A 19,876-nucleotide genomic window follows, 5' to 3' on the forward strand; every position below is an offset into this window, starting at 1 on the left:
ATAGCCTGGTTCTGTGCCGTTACTTTACGGCTACGGGGAATCCCAATGCAGAAGGATCGGTGGATCTTCCGAACGAGGCAGTTTTCTACCTAAATGTAGCGGCTAAAATCCTATATTTTAGGCTACTGGTTGTTGTTGTTGAAAGGCATTGGTTTTACGTGCGCTCAATTAAGATTCAGCATGCCGATCTTCCGTTTGATATAAAGTTAAGTCATTTATTTCCAGTACAATGTCCATTGTCTTACTGTTTTCCTTAAGATCCACATAAATTCGACATACATCCAAAAACCAAGCACAGTAGAAAACTGTTTGCCTCCGCCCATTAACAACACCTGAACAGAATGATGGTTGACCTTAAATAACCCATCCCCCCCATCAGACACTCAGAACTCATAATTAAATACGCCCCCTGGTGGCGAAAAATACCAGAAAGGATAAATGGCTCCTACAGTATCATAAACTCATTGCAGCCAGCGGACTGAGGGAAATACAGCTCTATTCTGTAACAATGCAAGAGCTACCAGCTTTTATCACTTCGCAAAAAATTAATCAGTACAGAAACTCCAAAGCACACGCCACCAATTACAGCTACTAAGTGTGACTGCAGCGAAGCACACTGTTTTATTATGGCATTAATGTTGTTTTGTAGCTGTATGACATATATAATAAAAGTTTGCTATAGACATAAATATACTTTTTATTGTGGTGTTAGCCAAGCATCTGTATAAAAAAAGTATTTTTTTCATCAGACAAGGTGAATTTGCCCTTCATGATACTTTAATCCACACATACAAGCCAATGTCTGTCCGTTCTCTTTTCTTTGCTTTCAACATTTTCTTAAAATGAAGCTCCTGCAGTCCCCATTTCTCCTGAGCTGTGTGGTTTGTCCTGTGAAGCCCAAACAACTCGGTCCCCTGTGGGCCTCTCACTGCATCCAAACTCCATAGTGGTGAGCCAAAACCTGAGGAGGCAAAGGTGATGAAACATCCCTTTTTGCCAGGCCGAAAGATCATCACAGTTTCCATAGGAACATAACTAAAAGCAATTATGCATGACACACATGATGAGCCATCGTTCAGGTCTTGCTCTCAAAATTCCACCGCAGACATGTAGAGTGTGCTTCTCCTTTCTTCTTCATTTTTCATTATTTGTTTCTTCCGCCTTCACATTCCCCCACTCAGCAGACGCCATAGTTTTAAATGCGCTTTGGCCAATTGTTCTCATTTCTACGTTATGATGGAGGCGACACATCTTTTGATCGGCTAGCGTGTCTGAAGTAGAGACTGATGGGATCGTTGTTGGAAAAGGGGGAAACTGTTCTCGAGGACCGACTTTGGTTTAGACAAAAGCAGAAGCATTTAATGGAATCGTTTAGTCAAAATCCGACCTAAATCCTTTTCATAACCTGTAGCCAGCCTTTAAAGTTGCAGAACTGGTAGGAACATTTCCCAAACAACACCTGCAGTTAGTTGGATTGACACTAAATGAGGTACGACTGTCTTTATGTGCAGTCACTGCATGTAAAACAACAGCGCCCCCCGCTGGTGAGTTGGTATATTGCAAGCAGATTGACGGTAACACCCGTCCCCATAGAGACAGGCTCCTACAAACAGGGCTGCCCGTGCACCGGTAGACCCGTTACTCCTCTGTCCGGAGCGATGACAGCTCCAAAATGAAGCAGCCAGTGTTTACGCTTTCAATTTTCCTCGAAGACGGACGCCCGAATGGTTCCCACGCAGATTTTTTTATTATTGGATTAACGACCATCCACCGCCAGCTACAGGCCGGAGATTTGTATCGCTGAACAGGGAGGAGTCTCCCGTTATTCCACCGTTAACTGGAGGAACCAGGCCCAGCATGACAACGTTTTAACATTACACCTGCCCGAAAAGCTGAGGCTGTGAACAGGACGCAAATGTGCTCTTAGAAGTGAGTCTTTCTTTATGTAAATGCTGCTTAAAATGACTGTGATCGCAGGTTAGCCATCCGACACACTGTCAGCGCGAGCTTAGTATTGTTCGGATAGTCATCAGTTACTGTTTCTGGCGTTAAAACTGCTGTTTATTGTAACGCTGTATTTTTTCAAAAAAAATAATCGGTTATAAACGAAAACTGTCACTCATTTGTAGACTTTTCAACCCGACACATCACCATCCGATATTCATAGAAACTGCTTTAGAGTCGGAATTAAAAAGGCTCAGGGGAATAAAGTGACTTGACAGCGAGACAAGGTGAGACAAGGTGAATTGGCGTGTTTTATTTTGTCCCATGGCCAAAAGCAGGTGAACCATGGGCCTGCTTGTTTTGTTCTTCGATGATGTAATGCTCTTTGCCTCCACTAGCAGGGAATATCTTTGTGTCTCTTCCTGCAGGATGGATGTGAGTGCTGGCAGGGACAGCACCTGGAGGAGAACAGCAGCAGCAGCTGATGATGATGATGATGAGGATGATGGAGGCGGAGGAGGAAGAGGAGAAGTAGGAGAGAGCATGGAGGCTCAGGTTGTACAGCTGAAGCTCTATGACTGCGCCAGGGCCAAAATAGAAGCAAATCTCCGCTGGTTGTTTGCCAAAGCCTATGGTCACAGTAAGGTTCTCTCTTCTTCTCTGCTTACTGAGAGGTGCTTATTAAATCAGTCAATATGTCTGTTTAATAGAGTAGGTAATTTTTCTGTCAGAAATATATGTAAAAAGTCTGGTCTTCCAGCCTGTGGGAATACTTTTTTTTTTCCCCCACATATGGTTGGAGAGTCTGGCTAAAGATTGACAGGAAGATGGTTGGAGCTATGTTCAGGGAAATAGTGGCTGCAAAATCCTTAACCTTTCAGCAGAAGAATGACCCTTGACATGTATGTAGAACAACAAACGAATAGGTTCGATCAAAGCAAGTATGTGTGCTAGAATTCCCAAGTTAAAGTCAAGACTTAAATCCAGTCGAGACTTTAAAAGTAATGTTTTCACAAGCTCATTATTTCATCTCACTGAAATAAAACTTTTTTTCTTAAAAAAAAAAAAAAGGGGCAAACATATGAGTCACCTTATGTAAAAAACCGTTAGAGAAGTATCTCAAAAGATGTGCGGCTGTAAGTGCAGCAAGAAGTGGTTGTGCTAATGCATGCAACACTTTTCAGATTCTTATAAAAAAAAAGGTAAATCGTAATTTAACTTCAAATTTATAAAGTCCATTTATCAAACACGGATGTCCAATAAAGTACACTGTAATTTGTGGTTGTAATGTGACAAAATAATAAAAGGTTTAAATGAACTATTAAAAAATAAATAAATAAACCACACCAGCAACTAACTGCCTATAAGCCTGGCAAATAAATTCCATCACATTTTTCGTTGACTATTATTACGACACATGCATTAGTACAACCACTTTTTGCTGCACTTACAGCTGCACATCTTTTGAGATACTTCTCTAACATTATGCTTCATGCTATTTGAAAACTTTGTTCTGTCTGTGTAGTAGTTTATTGTTTGTAGGTGCTTTAAAATGAAAAGAAACAATCATATGGGATGAAAAATTCAATAAACAAAATCAACCTGTAGGTGTGTAATCTTCCTCTGCTGCTATGCTTTTCTATTAAAATCTTTTGCCATTTTTGATGGGTTATTTATTGTTCTTTTGGACAAAAATCACAAACTTGACACTGTACAAACTTCTTAAATCAAGGACTTTTTCCTTCATAGTTCTTCAGTTGACCTCAGTGTGACATTAAACAGGCTAAAATACTAATTAGTTAATAAAAACAAGAAAAGAAACAATAGTTAAACAGACTTTAAATCAGATCTTACCTAAGGATTTGTTTTACTAGCTACTGGCTAACTTTAGCCACTACCCTATGAGTATTACTCAGCAATAACTATGTGCTGTTTCTATGTGGAGATTTTTAAATCTTAAAAATCTATTTTTGTTTTCCTCATATGAATCTGCTGGTGAGACTTGGACTGATTTTGCAGCGTCTGTACGCCCACTGTGTGCTCAGGTTTCCTGCCGCGGCTAAATTGCCTCATAGGTTAATCTGTGAATCGATGTCATCTCTTACTGTGAATGTAGGCACTCGTCTCTCTGTGATTTTGCCCCGTGAAGGACTGCTGACCTATCCGAGCTGTACCCCTGTGTCAGCTGATCCAAGGCCACCTTTTATTTTTAATGATAAAGGTCTTCAAAAACAGAAAGGGTCATGCTGCAATTTTTAAGGCTTCTAAGGCTCACTTTTTAAATAAAAATAAAGGGTTTATGCACCTATTCATAACTCATAGCTGGGTGTAATTTAGTTTAGTTTTTGTTTTTAAGTCTAATGAGGAGGCACTTTTTCAAATGACAGACTTTAATACCAAGAATGCAGGTTTTATATGACCTCCAGTAGGGACTGAAAACTCAGACTGCATCTTTTCTGCAGAGATCATTAACATTGCTGGCTCAGATTAAGGTCTGTTAAAACATTAAAAATGACCACATGGCCACGCTGGTTAGTAAATGTCAGGAAATGACTCCTTTAATGTGGGTTTCTGTGCCACTCACTGCCTGCTCTCTGTGGAGGCTGAGCACAAAGTGAATGGCGCTGTTCACGGACCCCAGTGAGACAATGATGGATTTGGAAGCAGCTACTGGGGCAGACCTCAAATTGCAGAATAGTTGTTATGACATTCGGTTTGTGACTCAGCAATACTAGATGAGGGGCTTTCCTCCTGGAGTTCTGCTTTGCACAGCTCAGCAACTTGACACAGAGAAGGAGACAGAGCCCTAAATACACAGCTTGCTAGTGAAGACTAAAGCTTTATGTATTTATGTAGACTGTAAAAAGATCAAACATTTTTTTTTCTATTTTGATTGATAATTGGTAGAACTTCCTTCTTCCCACACACCCCTTCAGATCTGCTTGTAAACGCTCCATGAGATCAGGCTTTTGTGATGGCTACTCTACTTAGCATTTAGCAACTTTTTAACTAATTTGGCAAGATGGATAGGGACGTTGTGCATTTTGAAAGATGCACAACATGATCCTGCCACTTTTTTACTTTGTTTTTCTTAGGTTTTTACATTCATTATTGTCAAACACTTCCGTTGTCGTTGCACCACACCATGGGTTGAGTCTCCAGGAGCTAATTACTTTGTTCCTGAGTGCATTTGCAAACTGTGTTCTGACTTTTTATGTTGTTTTTAGAATAATTTTCTCACCAAGGGTACATTCACAGAGGTTCATTTGTGCTATATAAGCTGTTTCCTGAATCTTATAAAAGATAAATGTTTTTGTATTTCATAACTTATCTCTTCTTGGCAAATTAACACTGTAGTGCCAAGTATATAACAAAAATCAACAAAATAAACCCCTGTGGCTTCGTTTAATTTGAATAAAAGTGTAAATGTGTCTGGTTTCTTAAGGTCGCATTTAGGACAGAAGACCAAAACCACTTTGATCAGCTTTAAATGCAAACTTGCACACAAACGCAGTGGTGCTGGGAGGACTGTGTTGTCTTTAAGCTGGTGTGAAAGTCAGAGTCAGCCAGTCACATGCTTAAGTGTTTAATGGGATTGGACCTGAAGGCTTGTGTTCTGCTCAACAAAGCTTTCTTGTTTAGACTCATAACGTGCTAATTCATGACCACTGGAAACTTATTTTACTAGATTTTGTCCAAGAAAGTAAAATAAACACCATTGTTTTGTTTTTTTATTATCTAATTTTGATTCTACTGTTTTTTTATTAATAGTTTTTGAATGAGACTTCTATGTCCAGCAGCAAAATCCTGCTGATTTTAAGTCAGAGTGCAATGACCATTTAAATTCAGACTCAGATTTATTTATTTCGAACATGATAGACATATGAAATCACACACAGTGTACCAGAGCTACTAAAGGAGTACTTTTGGGAATAAAAATCCCCTTTTGTCCTGATCTACACTGAAGGCTTGGTCCAAACTGAAAAAGCTGCCAGCCTGACTTTACACCTTCCACTGTTTTCTGTTAGGTAAGACTCCCAGGTGTATCCATGCGTGCATCGTAAAGATTTTGTTTTCTCAGCTCATGCTCTTCAGTAAGTACCTCCACTATAGCGTTATTACTGGAAATGAAGAGCCGCATCTTTCTGCTGCATTGCCCAGAGTCTGAAAGCCCTGCATCGTCTGTCAGCAAGATCCTTGCATCCTGTCTGACAGAGCACCTGAATAGGAACAAAGCCTTTCCCCGTATAAACCCACACACAGACAACCTTTCTTAATTCCCCTCACAGTCTCACACAAGCTCACCAGGGTGGGCTGTGATGCTTAGATCAGGTGGATAATATCGACGAAGCATTAGCAGTAAGGATTACAGAGGAGCTTCTCCCTCAACCCTTATAGTTCCTCTTCCACACTCACACCGTAACATGATCAAATGAGCAGGAGATGGGACAGCATCCCAGCCCCCACCATTAGCCATCCTGGCATTTCCCGTCTCATTACCCATCACCACGGCAACCAGGAAGGACAAGGGGACATTCAAGGCAGCTGAGGACGAGGGAGAGTCAGGACAGAGAGTGGTGCGTGTTTAGGAGGAGCGGGGGCAAAACTAGAGAGATTTAATCCGACGTGATGTAGTGTGCAAAGAGCAGTTTCATACATGATCTCGGATGCTCACGCACACATACTGACTTCAGCACTGAGTGAGGAAGAAATTGTGGTGTAGACCATGTGAAGCACGCAGCAGGATGTGAAACGCACAGCTGAGTCTTCACAGAGTTCTGCTGTTCAGATCCAGTCTTGCTGTTTATTTACTTTTCATAAGGCTCTGCCCTCTTTTGGTTATTTAGTTTGGCTATTTAGCTTGTGTGTTGAGTACTACCAAATATTATCCACTTTATTCATACAGAGCCGAAGCTTATTTGCCATGCTTGTTCATGGTTAGGCTCTTGGTTAAACGAAACAAAAGGACTATTACAAAATGATTTTATGGGAGTGATTGCATCGCCATGTGTTTAGTGCAATCATTGTGAATGTGGTGCAAAAAATTAGAATTGCATCGCTTTGTGAACCCCTTTTCATCCTGTTTTACAGTGCTAATAACAGTTATTGTCCTATTTAAGCTTTTTTATTTACTTTATTTATTATTATTTTTTTTTTAATCTGACCAATATTTTTCCTGGTAGATGTTGCAGCACAAGAAGTTAACTTTGGAGACCGCTTATCTACAAAAATGTTTAATAAGACTTTGGATTGTATTCCTTATCTGTACATTTCACTTAGGTTGGATCTAAAGCTGATCAAATAAGAGCAGTAAAATCTAGTAAGTCTCAATTTAGGAAGCATTCACTTCCTGCTCAATGTAAAAAGGAAGCAGCTGGTCTGCTGGTGTTCAAAGTCTAAAACTGAAGATGCTTAATGACAACATTTTCTTTACTTAATTTATGCAAACATGAAAACTCTCAAGCTCTTTGACGTGCTGAAAAGCATGATAAAAATAAAAGGTTACTGGTTTTTTGCTGGTTTTCCATTGACAATTATTGAAACTTTAAATGTGACATTGAATGAGAGTCCTTTTGGTCATCTCATCTGACCCACTGTGTAAACCAAATGAATCTTTAATAACAGAAGTGGGTTTGTTTCTATTTCTTTGCAATGTAAATAGATAAAAACATAAAACAACCCTGTTCTTGCCACCGCCTGTCTGCGTCAGCACCGAACGTGCTGGAAGCTAAATGCTGAGAGTCCTGCAGGCTTTAAATCTGGATTAACAAGTTGGAGGCATATAAAAATAACTTCCACCACGTCTGTGACCGCAAGCAGGAAAACATCACCTCTAAGTCCGTTAACTCATTGACTTAAAGCCTCTGGTTCACAGCATGCCTTGCTGACATGTTGTTCAGCATCTGAGTTTGTCCCCCCGTCAGACAGTCTAATACCTCGATAGTCTGTTCACTGAAAGCTTTGTGGTTATGTAACATGAGCAACTAGTAAACACGTGTCAAGAAAAAAAAAAAAGTTGCATGAATGATGGTGATAAGGGAGGCAGTAAAAACATGAGAAATTCAAACGTCATGTCATTGCGACTGTTTTCCAGATCGCATCCCTCCAGATCTTCGAGACCCATTCTATACCGACCAGTATGAGCAGGAGCACATCAAGCCCCCCCTCATCTACCTGCTGCTGTCTGGAGAGCTCTACAGCCGTGTGTGCGGGCTCATCCTTCCTGCTGAACAGGCCGCCTACCTCCAAAGCCACCAGTCTGTCATCCAGGCCCTGTCCAGAAAAGGGATCTATGTCCTGGAGACCAACGGCACACCAGTGTCTGACATGGACCTCAGCTCGTCTCCCATTAAAATGGTCGGTGCCTCCTTCTGAAAGCTGCAGCGAAAAGCTGTGGCAGCTACAACAAGCCTAAGAAAATGGTCTGATGTGTCTGAATTAGATTATGAGCATTTTAGAATTCGTTTTATAAACCTAACTTGTCCAGACATGTTTTAATCCATGACTGAGAGAAGTCCAGCACAAAAGCAGGAGGCCTGGGGAGAATCTGGATGTTAAAACTTCCCATTTGGCTTTTAGCTGCTTTCATTATACAAATACAAGCTTAGAATGTTGCAGTAAATAATTTCATATCTGACGTGACAGTTTTGTCAGATTTAGAGTCTTTGCAAGAATATTTATGAGGCACAATGTGCAACATGCTTATTTAATGGGAATCCTTTCCACGGAGATGCTAGTTATATCTCCCACAGTTGTGAAAACACATAATCATCTAAAGCTGGTTGAGAAACGAACCCTGAGAATAATGTTTGCTCAGTAAATGGATGCGTTTGTCCTCCAATAGAGGCACTTAAGAGTCTGAGGCAGCCATTAGAAGTTGAAACAAATGAAAATTCTGTCTTTCCTTGTCATTCTACTTCATATTCTCAATGATCATGAAGTAAAACAAATTCCAAATCTCTTTCTTTTCCCAGAGTGCCCACATCCACCTCATTGATGCTCTGATGATGGCCTACACAGTGGAAATGATCAGCGTAGAGAAGGTGGTGTCGTGTGTCAAACGCTTTTCAAACATCAGTGCCTCCAAAGAGCTTCCTTACAACCTGGAAGAGGCTATGATCCTTTGGATCAACAAGGTTTTAATCACTCAGATCTGTTCTGTTTTTATTTTTGAATGCTTTAAATGATATCAACTTACACAGTTTTTTTTTGTTTGTTTGTCTGTTTGTTTTTTTTACATTAGATTACCATAAAAATGAGGGAGCTGACAGAAAAAGAGTGTAAAGTGAAGCAGCACTTTCTGGAGTCACCCAGCCACCACAAGGTACACGATTCTCTGTGCTTCCATCTCACCGAAGCGCTTAAAAGGCTTGGTGTGTTAAACACACACCAAATGTAGTTGGGTGTGTATTTAAATGTAGCTATGCTTGTTGACTGTAATGGTCTTGTTGACCTTGTGAACTGTCATAGCCTGTTTGTGGACACTTGTGTCAGTGTGTGATCCCCCCTGTTGTGCTTTTATTCTGTTTTTCTTGTGTGTTTCTTTATGACAAAATCCCATATGCCACACTTAGCCACTTTCTATAAAATACTTTCAGCTTACAGGCAGGCACATACAAGTGAAGCTGAATTTGAGATTAGCTGCTAGTGATAATTGCCAGAAATAAACATGTGAAATCTATCATGAACTTGAACTATTACAAAGTTTTGAATTGCAGAAATTAACTTATGCATTTCTTTTTCTAGTTTGTTGAGAGTTGATGCAATATTTGTTGTTAACTGTACTTAAAAATGACATTGTTTGTGATGTGTTTCAGCCTAACCCTTTTCCATATCCATTCCTATCAGACCTATCTCCTGTCTACCAGGAGGTAGTTCTGATTCAGTGTTCCTGTATCTGACCCTTTACTTGTCTGCTGCTCTCCCTGTTTGTGTCCCATTAACCTTCCTCCCTGTGTGCCTCTCGGAAACTAGTCTCCCTCCAAATGGTACTGGAAGCTTGTACCTGTAAGTGTAAACGTTTGCTATCCTCGTGTTTGTACGTGTGTCAGAGTTGAATGCAGTTGTGTACGTATGTTTCACACTTGGACACATGCTAGGAAAGTTACATTAAAATAAGCTTTGAAGAGAGTTAAGAAGAAGAAGAAGTAGAAGAAGAAGAAGAAGAAGAAGAAGAAGAAGAAGAAGAAGAAGAAGAAGAAGAAGAAGAAAGAAGAAGAAGAAGAAAGCATAATGAATGAAACACCTTCATAGAAACACTGTGGTATGCACAGGGAGAAATACCATGTGCCACCTAGTGGCAAAACAAGAAACAACCAACGCATGAAACTGCTTTTCCTGTTGGGAAAGCAGTTTCATTTTGAAATTTTGAAACTCTAGCTATTCCTTCTACAGACATCTGCCCCTGTTAAAATATTCTCACAGAGAGGAACTTCAGTTCACTTCAAGCACATCGATACTGTCAAGCAGCATGCATAAAGCACAGTTTCAGATTGCTCCGCATATCCACACACTGCATGTTTCATTCCATGTTTCATTTCGTCCACCAAATGATTTCTGTCTTCCCTCACCAGCCTGATTTATGGCATGCTCTGGCCCATTGTTTATTGGAGCCTGTGGAGTTCTCTCGTGTGGTAACGTACCCATCACTGACCCCTTTGTGTTTCACTTTAACCTTAAATCTCCCTTTTGTCTCCATTAACCCTAAATGTTGTTTTCAGCAATTCGTCGTTATAACTTAATACTGCTGACGTCATGCCAGCTCCTATAGGTGAAGGCAGACACTAAAATAACAGATACACAAGGCAGCTGATTTGATACAATGTAAATTATATGAATACCATAAAGTAGTCAGAACCACTTTCGGACATCTGCTGCACAGTATGCATGTTAAAGTGAGGCAGAGGAGTATTCACAAAGTTAGACGTATTGTGTCTGTGTGTGACAAGTGTGTATGTGGCTTTCTGATTGATCAAATAAGCTCGTGTTCATTTTGTAAACATGGATGCTGTCCTGCTCCGTAGGTGCGGTACCGCAGAGATCATCTTTCAGGTCGCACTCTTCAGCACTTCCCCTTGGTGGAAGACATATCGAAGGATGTGAGCGACGGCACAGCCCTGCTTGCTGTGATCCACTTCTATTGCCCAGAAGTCGTTAAACTCGAAGGTTAGAGAAGTTGTTTTATTTTTTTTTATTTTTTTTTTTAAGTTTTTCCTTTTCTCGATTTTCAAGATTTAAAATCTTCCCTTAAGAATAAAGTAGATCAATCAATCAGATTTATTGCTGATGTTCTGCTGATACTGATCAGAGCTGATTACAATTTATCTTTTAAACCTATCATATATATATTTTTTGTTATTTCAGTTCTTTTGCTATGAGTAGTGATAAACTAATTTGTTTATTAGCAGAGGCGTCATCACGCCATGTAAGATAAGAGTCGCTCTAAAATATGCCATCATTAATTTAAAATAAAAAATGAAATGATTAAGAGTTGATAGAAAATCAGACACAGAAGTGCAAAATTATCAAAACAGTGAAATGACCAGGCGTCCACTGAACTTTAGCTTTGTGTTGTAGAACACCTAATAAACATCCAACATGCTCGTACAGAACAGTTTCCTTATAAATATCTTAGAATTTTTTTTCTCTTCCTCTACTTTGATCCTATAGTTCACTTATAGCTAATATCTAACTTTGAATCCTCTTGGGTCAGTAGCAAATTTCACACCCACACACTCGCAATAATGAACACAAGGAAATTAACTGAATGTGCTAAGAACTATTGAACATAAATCATAAGAAAATGTTCAAAATCCAAACACAAAAGAAAACCCTAACCCAAAAAACCCAGGATGATGAATCCCACAACATATGACATAAGAGCATCTTCCAAAATGCAAATGTCTGAAATAAAAAAAAAAGAAACACTGTCTTAAAAAATAGGCCATTTGTTATTAACAATTAGTGTTGTGTTGAGTGCAGATATCTGCTTGAAGGAGGTTCCCTCCATAGCAGACAGCATGTACAACATCCAGCTGCTGAAGGAGTTTTCTAATGAGTATTTGAACGAGTGCTTCTTCCTGAACCCGGAGGATCTGCTCTACTCACCACCTGTGTTGAAGGTAAACAGAAAAGGTTTCTTTGGAGTTGTTTTGGGCTGCACTGACACACAGATGTTGGCACTGCTGAGTCCTAACTGAGTCCTTCCAGTTTATAGTTTCTATGTTTTCCATGTGCCGTCTGCGGGCTCATTAGATTGACTGGCCACTTTACATTAGCTTTAGGTTTGTGTATGTGCACATTGTTGTATGTGCTGCACATTTCTGTGTTGCACTTAGACAAATTGACAAAAAAACAAAACAGGATATTTCCCACTTTTAATTCCTTGACTTCTGGAAATAGCCGCCTCCCTCTCATTGGTCTCATAGAAAATGGATGGATGCAGTCATTTTCAGGATGCTAATCGTAGATGTAGTGATATAAATATTTGGTTTTCAGATATAAAATATGTCTTCTTAAGACTTTGCTGCTCTCCCTATAAGCTATCACTATAGAACATGTTTTTCAGTTATTTTTTTTTGCTTATTACAATGTCCCACCTGCTTTTGGTCCACTGATCTGATATTGATGAAAGTCTTGAGAAATGAGCACAAGTTCAGTTTGTCTCTGTCTTCAACAAAATATGAACAGTTTCATTTAAAGGTAGAGACTTTGAGACACCTAGCCATGTGTATCTCTTAACATTAGTCACGTTGTATGTTTTCTGTCATTCAGAACAATGTTATGGTCTTCATTGCTGAGCTTTTCTGGTGGTTTGAGAATGTGAAGCCTGACTTTGTACATCCCAGAGACCTTCAGGATGTCAAAGATGGTAAAATATATTTTTTTTTTACGTAATACATTTTCTTAAGCTTATGTAACTAAATTAATTTAGATTAAAGCAAGACGAAGCAGTCTCTTATTTTTATTATTAATTCTGACTGCTTTTTGTGGGGTTTTTTTTATTGTTTTTGGGTTTTTTTCCTTGTGTGTTACTTTTTAGTAAGAGCCCTGCTGCAGCCCAAGAATTCTCGGTCCTATGCACCCGCCTCAAATGTCACTAAACAATGCTTCATGCCTTCATCATACTCAGTGGACATCTTGACCACAACCTCCACAAATGACCAAAGGTATTAAGCCAAAAATGCTTAAATAATAATTTAGTATCATCCTGTGGATTTTCTTTTTTTTTTTTTTTTTGTATAGGAAATTCTACTAGAACCGGTCCATTTGGATGTTTGCGTGTTCTTGTCTAAATTGTGACATCTTTAATTTATTGCTAAAAAAATAGGCTTTCAAATTTGTACTGTATACGTACAATTAATATACATATTCAGTAGATGCTTTTTATCGATACACTTCACAACTAAGCAACTTTATTACTATTCAGGACATTAATACAATGATAAATACAACTGGACCAAAAGTCTGTGTGTAAGCAGATGTTGCATTAGTAGGATTATGGCTACAGAAATGTGTTTAAGACAACTTGTATTTAAAATGATTTTAATCTAATACTGATTTTCTCTGTTTTTCTTTCTCAGCGCCACATCAACCTCTAGTCCATCTCATTCATTACTGCCACTGAGACAGAGACAACAAAACTTGGGTGAGAAGAGCACTTCAGGTGGTACAAATCATATTGGTGCACATATTCTAATAATTGTAGACTCTTGGGGACAAGTACTGTATCTTTCTTACAATTGCCCGCTGCTTAGCACTGATCCTTCTCATACCACACTATTAAAGTATATAAAAGTTTTTGGTTGCAAGGTGATAAACTCGGAAAAAATTCTGGTGGTCATAATATTTCATGGAGGAACTGCATCTTGGTTTTACTCCTGAGTGAGAATAAAAATGGGTCATGAGAACCCGATAGTCTTCAACGTGTCTTTCTTCCGTTCCTTTGTATTCACTGCTAACTAGTTATTACTTGTATGAAAAGTGGCGTGAGTTTGTTTGAAGATCCCAGACTTTAAATTTAAAATGATTTGCTATAGATTTTGCAGATTTGTCAAATAATTCCTTGTATATGACTAATATTTGCTCCTCACAGACTTGAGGAAAAGGTCAAACTCGACGGCGCGAACAGATGGACAATGCCAGGATTCAGTAGTGGCGTGGCCAGAAAGAAGGACCAGGTGAGGTTATGATTACTTCTGTTTACATCTGATAAAAGCAGCTCTCAGTTTGTGGCAGCAGTAGAGGTGGGTGTACAAATTCAGTTGTTCGACAGTTGCCTGTAAAACTCATGGTGTCCCTCTACTCTGTTAGACCTGTGTCCCAACCAGTGCCGTATGCTGTGCATTTTGCCAAGGAGGACAATGCAGACAGCCTTAGCCTCGCTCGCACCATAAGCAAGGACAGCCTGACCTCTAACATCGTGAGCATAACCCCCAAACACATGCTGGGGTCCAGTCTGCCTCAGCACCGACTCAGTGGCCAAAGTCTGCTCTGTCACATGCGCGTAGAAGACGAAGAGGAGGAAATCGAGGAGGAGGAACTGGTTTCTGTTATTCACCCATCTGCTTTTCCTCGACACCGAATTGGCAGCGACATGGAGCAGGATGAGCTGGAAGCGCAGAAACTACCATCGTCCGCCAGGGATTCCGATGTTTTCCGTCACGATGTGAGCCCCTTTGCTCTCGACCGTCAGACAGACGGCTACTATCTGGAGCCTTTGATGCCAACTACCCCTAAGCCAGCCAAGGAGAAGGGAATATTGCTGAACAAGCAGGAGGAAAGTGGGGAGAGTCGCAGCAGGGCGGTGGCTGCCAAAACAAGAACTGAAAATATCCCTTCCTCCTCAAAAAAGAAACACTGTGTGGTTGATTCAGTTCTCAGTTCTTCCAGACCCCATACTGACGGGCCAGTTGGTAGCTCAGAGCCTCCAGGCTTTTTTCTTCACCTGGCTGTCGAACCAGAGAAGACTCCACACACCACAGCGACAGAGGCAGGGCATGACTCTGATTCAGATATTGCAGACCTTGAGGAAGATGATGAGGACGATCAGACAGAGCTGGAGAAGACGCTGAGGGGGAATCGTTTAGTCGAGGGCTACATAGCTGAATTTGGAGACGGAGAAGTTGAGTCAGCAAAGCTTCGAGAAGACTTGAAGGTAAGCGAGCATGAGGATAAGGAAGATGCAAGCGGACGTTCAAGTCCTTGTCCCAGCACTGTGTCGTGGGCAAGCAGCTGCAGTGCTTCGGGGAGTGCGGGGATCAAGATGACCAGCTTTGCAGAGAGAAAGCTGCTTAAACTTGGCCTTCGTGATGGATGCTCAAGTACGAGCAGCTCCCAAAAGACTACGCCGGATGGTTCAGAGGTTCCCCCTCAGTGGCATGCGAAGGAGACTAGCACCATGTTGGGGAAGAATGTAACGGCTGGTCCGGTTGTGCCTTCACAGCTGCTACAGCTTCACATGCAGCTGGAAGAGCAGAGGCGTGCAATAGAATATCAGAAGAAGAAGATGGAAGCCCTGAATGCTAAGCAGAGACTGAAGCTTGGGAAAGCTGCATTTTTGAACATTGTTAAAATGGGTGGAGGGAAGAGCGACACACTTCCTTTACCTGTGAAACACTCCCTTGACTCTTCTGGATCAACAGCTGCAGAGAGGAGGAAAGCAAAGACCCAAGCTTGTAAAGACGATTCCTGTCTCGATTCCCTGAAAAGTCAAACAGACGGGTGGACAATGACCAGAGACAACAGCTGGAACACCCTTACCCAGGATAATAGCGCTGGACCGGATTTCAACGAATGTTCAAACTCCTTAGACCTGCTCAATCAAGCTATTAGCTCCATCCAGCAACAGATGATGCAGCTTTCCCTTCAGCAAGATTTTCTAATGAAGCAAAGTGTTGCCTCACCACCAGACCATGCACAAACGGAGAAAAGCACAGACTCTGGGATCGACCCCACCACACCCCAAACAGTATCCTCTACCTCAGACTCAAGATCCTTTGCAGTTCACTTTGTAGATATCGGCGGCAGCAGTTCGGTGCCTTTTCGCCGTCCCCCCAAACTCAGCTCCAGCCAGCGCAGCAAAGCGGCAGAACGCAAACAAAATAAAGCAAATAAGAAGTCTGCCCTAACCAAGTCCACCGACCCAATCCCAGGGAGTAACACTCCTTCGAGAGGATGTAACGATGGAGAACTGGAGACAGCTGGAGTTCAGAGGAACTCTACCTTCAGAGTCCATGAAAGCAACGGGGACAGAGATGTGCAGTTGTCAGACAAACTGAAATCGCAAGACTCGACAGTTGTTACCAAGACGTCTGAATCTGCATCACAGGATGCAGGGCAAGAGGAGGAACTAACCACCAACTGCAACAAACAGAACGTCGACGTCGATGAGAGCGGCAGGGTCAAGAGTCAGCTGATCGAGGTCGACCTGTCAGAGCTCAAGGATCCAGTGGAGGACGGTGGTGCAGATATCACAGACAGCACAGCAGAAGGAGAGCAGAAAGGAGGGCTGGGCTTCTTTTTTAAGGTAAATCCAAAAGTTGTTGCTTTTGCGTGTCTGGAGCAATGACATGTACAGAGCCTCGTCTTCACAGATGAGCAAAAAGACTATAGTTCATTTGTAACTACAAACATGCATTAGGAATATTGTGGTAAAGCATCACATGTAATGCATGTGATGTAGAAAGAATCGGAAACAAGGTTTTCAAAAATAAACTTTGAATGAATTGTGTGCATTTATATTCAGTTACCATGAGTTAGTACTGGGTAGAGGCATACTTAATTATAAGTGTTTTGGAGCATGTCTGCACATCTAGAGAGAGGAGATTTAATTGTTCTTCTTTGCATTCTTAATTTAGGCCATGGCCTTCGACTAGGCCAACAGATATAGATGATTTTATGCTGAGAATAAATTACACAAAGCAAATGCCTTATTAACTCGCATCTGAAGTCTGTTAGTTGCACTAAATTTTAAGTGTAATGGATATATAGACAGAAACGCACTGAATATAAATACACATCACACTTTTACAATTTTTATACTTAAACAATTGCTAAAACTGTGTCATTTTCCTTCCACTTCCAGAGCCATTTTATATTGTTCTATCACATGAACATGTGACATGATAAAATGGGGAAAGGGTCAAGGGAAAAAAGATAACTTCTCAAGGCACAGCACTGTATTTCAAATTTTTCAGGATGATGAGAAGGCAGAGGATGAAATGGCAAAACGCCGCGCTGCCTTCCTCCTCAAACAGCAGCGCAAAGCTGAGGAGGCGAGACTCCGGAAACAGCAGCAAGAAGCAGAGAGCGAGATCAAACGTGACGAAGCCCGGTACGTTCTGGCCCAGACTCGTGCACAAGAAAAATAACGTAGCTTGCACTTGGATTGTTTTCACGAAAAAAAAATAAATAAAATGGGAAGCCTTAACTGTTGCGATGTTTATTCAAGGCGTAAGGCGGAGGAGGACCGCATTCGTAAGGAGGAGGAGAAGGCCCGTCGAGAGCTTATTAAACAGGAGTATCTGCGGCGGAAGCAGGAAGCCCTTATGGAAGAGCAGGGTCTGGTCAAGCCCCGCACCAAGACCAAACCCCGCGGGAACAGACCCAAATCAATGCACCGGGGATATTCCAGCAGCCTCCCCAAAGGATCCACCACACGTAAGACCATCGTTGGGGCTTACAACGTGTTCTATGTTGTCTTGATTTGTTTAGATGTTTGTTTAATTATGACTTTGGTTGACTTTAGTGTCCTGTGTGCTTGCTGTGTCCCCCCGTAAATATGTGCATGCATGTGTGTCACGCAGGTGATTCTCTGAAGGTCTCTATGTTAATGAAAAACCAGAGTTCAGGAGCAGCCAGCAGGGGAGGTGAATGTCTCTAACCTGCTCTGCATCATGTCAAACAAGCATGTACAGCTTATTAAGCAAAAATGAACAAAACAAAACAAAAAACACACTATTTAAACTATATGTTCATATATGTATATATGCTTTATATATACTTTTTAATGAATACTAGTATTTGGTGAATCTTATCTGCTGTATCAAAGTGACTACTTGTTGTAACTGTTCGGTAGGATCAGAATGGGGCCAATCAAATGTGAACTGTAAAATACACTGATGCTACCTTCTCTCCCTCTTTTTAGCTGACTTAAGCTTCAGTCATCGTGGATCAACACTTTCCCTAGCAACGGATGCAGACAGCGTCATCTCTGGCGGGGCAGACTCAAACAGGTGAGAACTTGCGCTTGACAATTCACTGCTCAGATTCTGAACCTTGCGTATCCTTGTGCTTATCCGACTGACTTGTGTTTAACGTGTCAACAAGGGCTGCATCTGTGTGCTCTGTGGATTCGTTCCCCATGTTGAGCAGAGCTTCCAGCAGGAACATGGATCGGGACTGGGAGAACGTCTCCATAGCCTCATCCGTCACTTCAGTGGAGTACAACGGTGAGCAGAAATGCAGAAATCCAGAAGGATTATGCTGACAAGTAAAAGAAAAGACGCATAAGACTCCTGGAAAGTAATTATTCATTACCATTGATTCTACTGGTGAGAGATTTGGTTGCTATGAGCACCATCCGATATCCCTCTTACATGTTGATTGGACATTAGGTGGTACATAAGGTCACAGTGAATGGGAGATTTAAATGTACTCTCAGTGAAGCTTTTTGTCCCAATGATGGAACAAAATGAGAAAGAAGAGCAATTTTCTGTAGGCTTCCTCTCTAACACACTGCTGTGTTAGAGAGAAGTGACTGGAAAATTGGACTCATCTAATATTTTAAAAACTACAAAAATAATTAATAATGTTGTAATCTGTCTTTAGGATTTTTACTTAGCAATTTGCCCAATTAGCACAGCTAGCATTACAAAAACAGCAGTCACTGTATCTCAGTATTTTGGTCCCAGTTTATCAGCTACCGACACAAACGTTTACATTTATGTCAAATGTGTGATCCAAATTATGGAGGACATCTTGAAGTACAAACTTAAAAAAAAAAAATAAATAAATAATAACATTTTGTTTCTTAAAGGTCCTAAACTCTTCAAGGAGCCTAGCTCAAAATCCAATAAGCCAATCATCATCAATGCCATCGCCCACTGCTGCCTGGCTGGAAAAGTTAACGAGGTCCAGAAAAATGTCACCCTTGAGGTCAGTGAAATCTCCTGGAATCAGTCCAAGCTGCGCACATAAAACTTTTGTGATCTTCATGCATTTCGTTGTGTTCCCAGACTGAAACTCTCGTTTGTGTTTCCCAGGAGTTGGAAAAGTGTGAATCCAACCACCTGTTCATCCTCTTCCGCGACGGCGGGTGTCAGTTCCGCGCCATTTACACGTACTCACCAGACACCGAGGTGATTGTCAAGTACACGGGCATTGGGCCGCGCGCCATCACTCAAAAGATGATCGACAAGCTGTACAAGTACAACTCAGACCGCAAGCAGTTCACCGTGATCCCCGCCAAGACCGTGTCCGTTAGCGTGGACGCTCTGACCATCCAAAATCACCTGTGGCAGATCAGGAGACCAGGGAGCGCTCGCAGAAAATGAGCGGGACTTGCACACTTTACCGTCTGTGTTTAATAAGCTACAGTTGGGCAGGACCCAAACATCTTGGAGAAGACTGACGAGATTTAGAGAGAGAGAGAGCTAGATGGTCTGTGGCAGTGTGAGTACCAACTCACCTACTCGCGGTCTTCATTTTATTACCCGGTTCTTATGCATGTCACACACTTTGATAATTTAATTTCATCATAACCCGAAGTCACCAAGTCTTATCCCGCTGAATCTCCTTCCAGAAGTAAACATGCCACCGACACAAAGTGCAGCTTACGGCAGGCTGTGATGAACCGAGGCAAGTCGTCAAAGTTTGCTGGCTCAGCTTCGCATTAAAAAAAAAGCAAAATAAAAAAAATCTACTGAGATTC

General features: G+C 41.2%; 1 protein-coding gene and 1 long non-coding RNA gene across 6 annotated transcripts; both read left to right on the top strand.

The window, feature by feature from the left end:
- Nucleotides 1-1,575: 1,575 nt before the first annotated feature.
- camsap1a (calmodulin regulated spectrin-associated protein 1a) lies at nt 1,576-19,876 on the top strand. 5 transcript variants are annotated; one of them, XM_015043595.1, is made up of 20 exons: nt 1,576-1,929; nt 2,373-2,584; nt 8,039-8,301; nt 8,919-9,080; nt 9,188-9,268; nt 9,919-9,951; nt 10,968-11,109; nt 11,926-12,065; nt 12,718-12,814; nt 12,986-13,112; nt 13,527-13,609; nt 14,039-14,123; nt 14,257-16,471; nt 17,142-17,278; nt 17,396-17,604; nt 17,751-17,813; nt 18,092-18,179; nt 18,274-18,395; nt 18,983-19,101; nt 19,209-19,876. In XM_015043595.1, the coding sequence occupies exons 2-20, from the start codon at nt 2,374-2,376 to the stop codon at nt 19,497-19,499; spliced, it is 4,668 nt and encodes a 1,555-aa protein (XP_014899081.1). In that variant the 5' UTR covers nt 1,576-1,929; nt 2,373; the 3' UTR covers nt 19,500-19,876. The 5 variants fall into 5 exon arrangements, with proteins under 5 accessions (XP_014899081.1, XP_014899082.1, XP_014899084.1 ...); XM_015043596.1 differs by having other exon boundaries at nt 13,527-13,591; XM_015043598.1 differs by lacking the exon at nt 17,751-17,813.
- Nucleotides 9,959-10,915, top strand: LOC106954259 (uncharacterized). Its single transcript, XR_001426328.1, has 2 exons — nt 9,959-10,091; nt 10,169-10,915. It is a non-coding gene; the product is annotated as an uncharacterized LOC106954259 (long non-coding RNA).

The sequence above is a fragment of the Poecilia latipinna genome, unplaced genomic scaffold (genome assembly GCF_001443285.1).
Source record: "Poecilia latipinna isolate Pla-1442-1.1 unplaced genomic scaffold, P_latipinna-1.0 Scaffold642, whole genome shotgun sequence".
In the NCBI taxonomy this organism is placed as follows: domain Eukaryota; kingdom Metazoa; phylum Chordata; class Actinopteri; order Cyprinodontiformes; family Poeciliidae; genus Poecilia; species Poecilia latipinna.

Bases quoted from the DNA above. Each gene is read 5' to 3' on its own strand.
- camsap1a (XM_015043595.1), top strand. From the start codon at position 2,374: ATGGATGTGAGTGCTGGCAGGGACAGCACCTGGAGGAGAACAGCAGCA. The intron at 9,269-9,918 runs GTACACGATTCT...CTCGGAAACTAG, and splicing joins AGTCACCCAGCCACCACAAG to TCTCCCTCCAAATGGTACTG. The intron at 12,066-12,717 runs GTAAACAGAAAA...TCTGTCATTCAG, and splicing joins ACTCACCACCTGTGTTGAAG to AACAATGTTATGGTCTTCAT.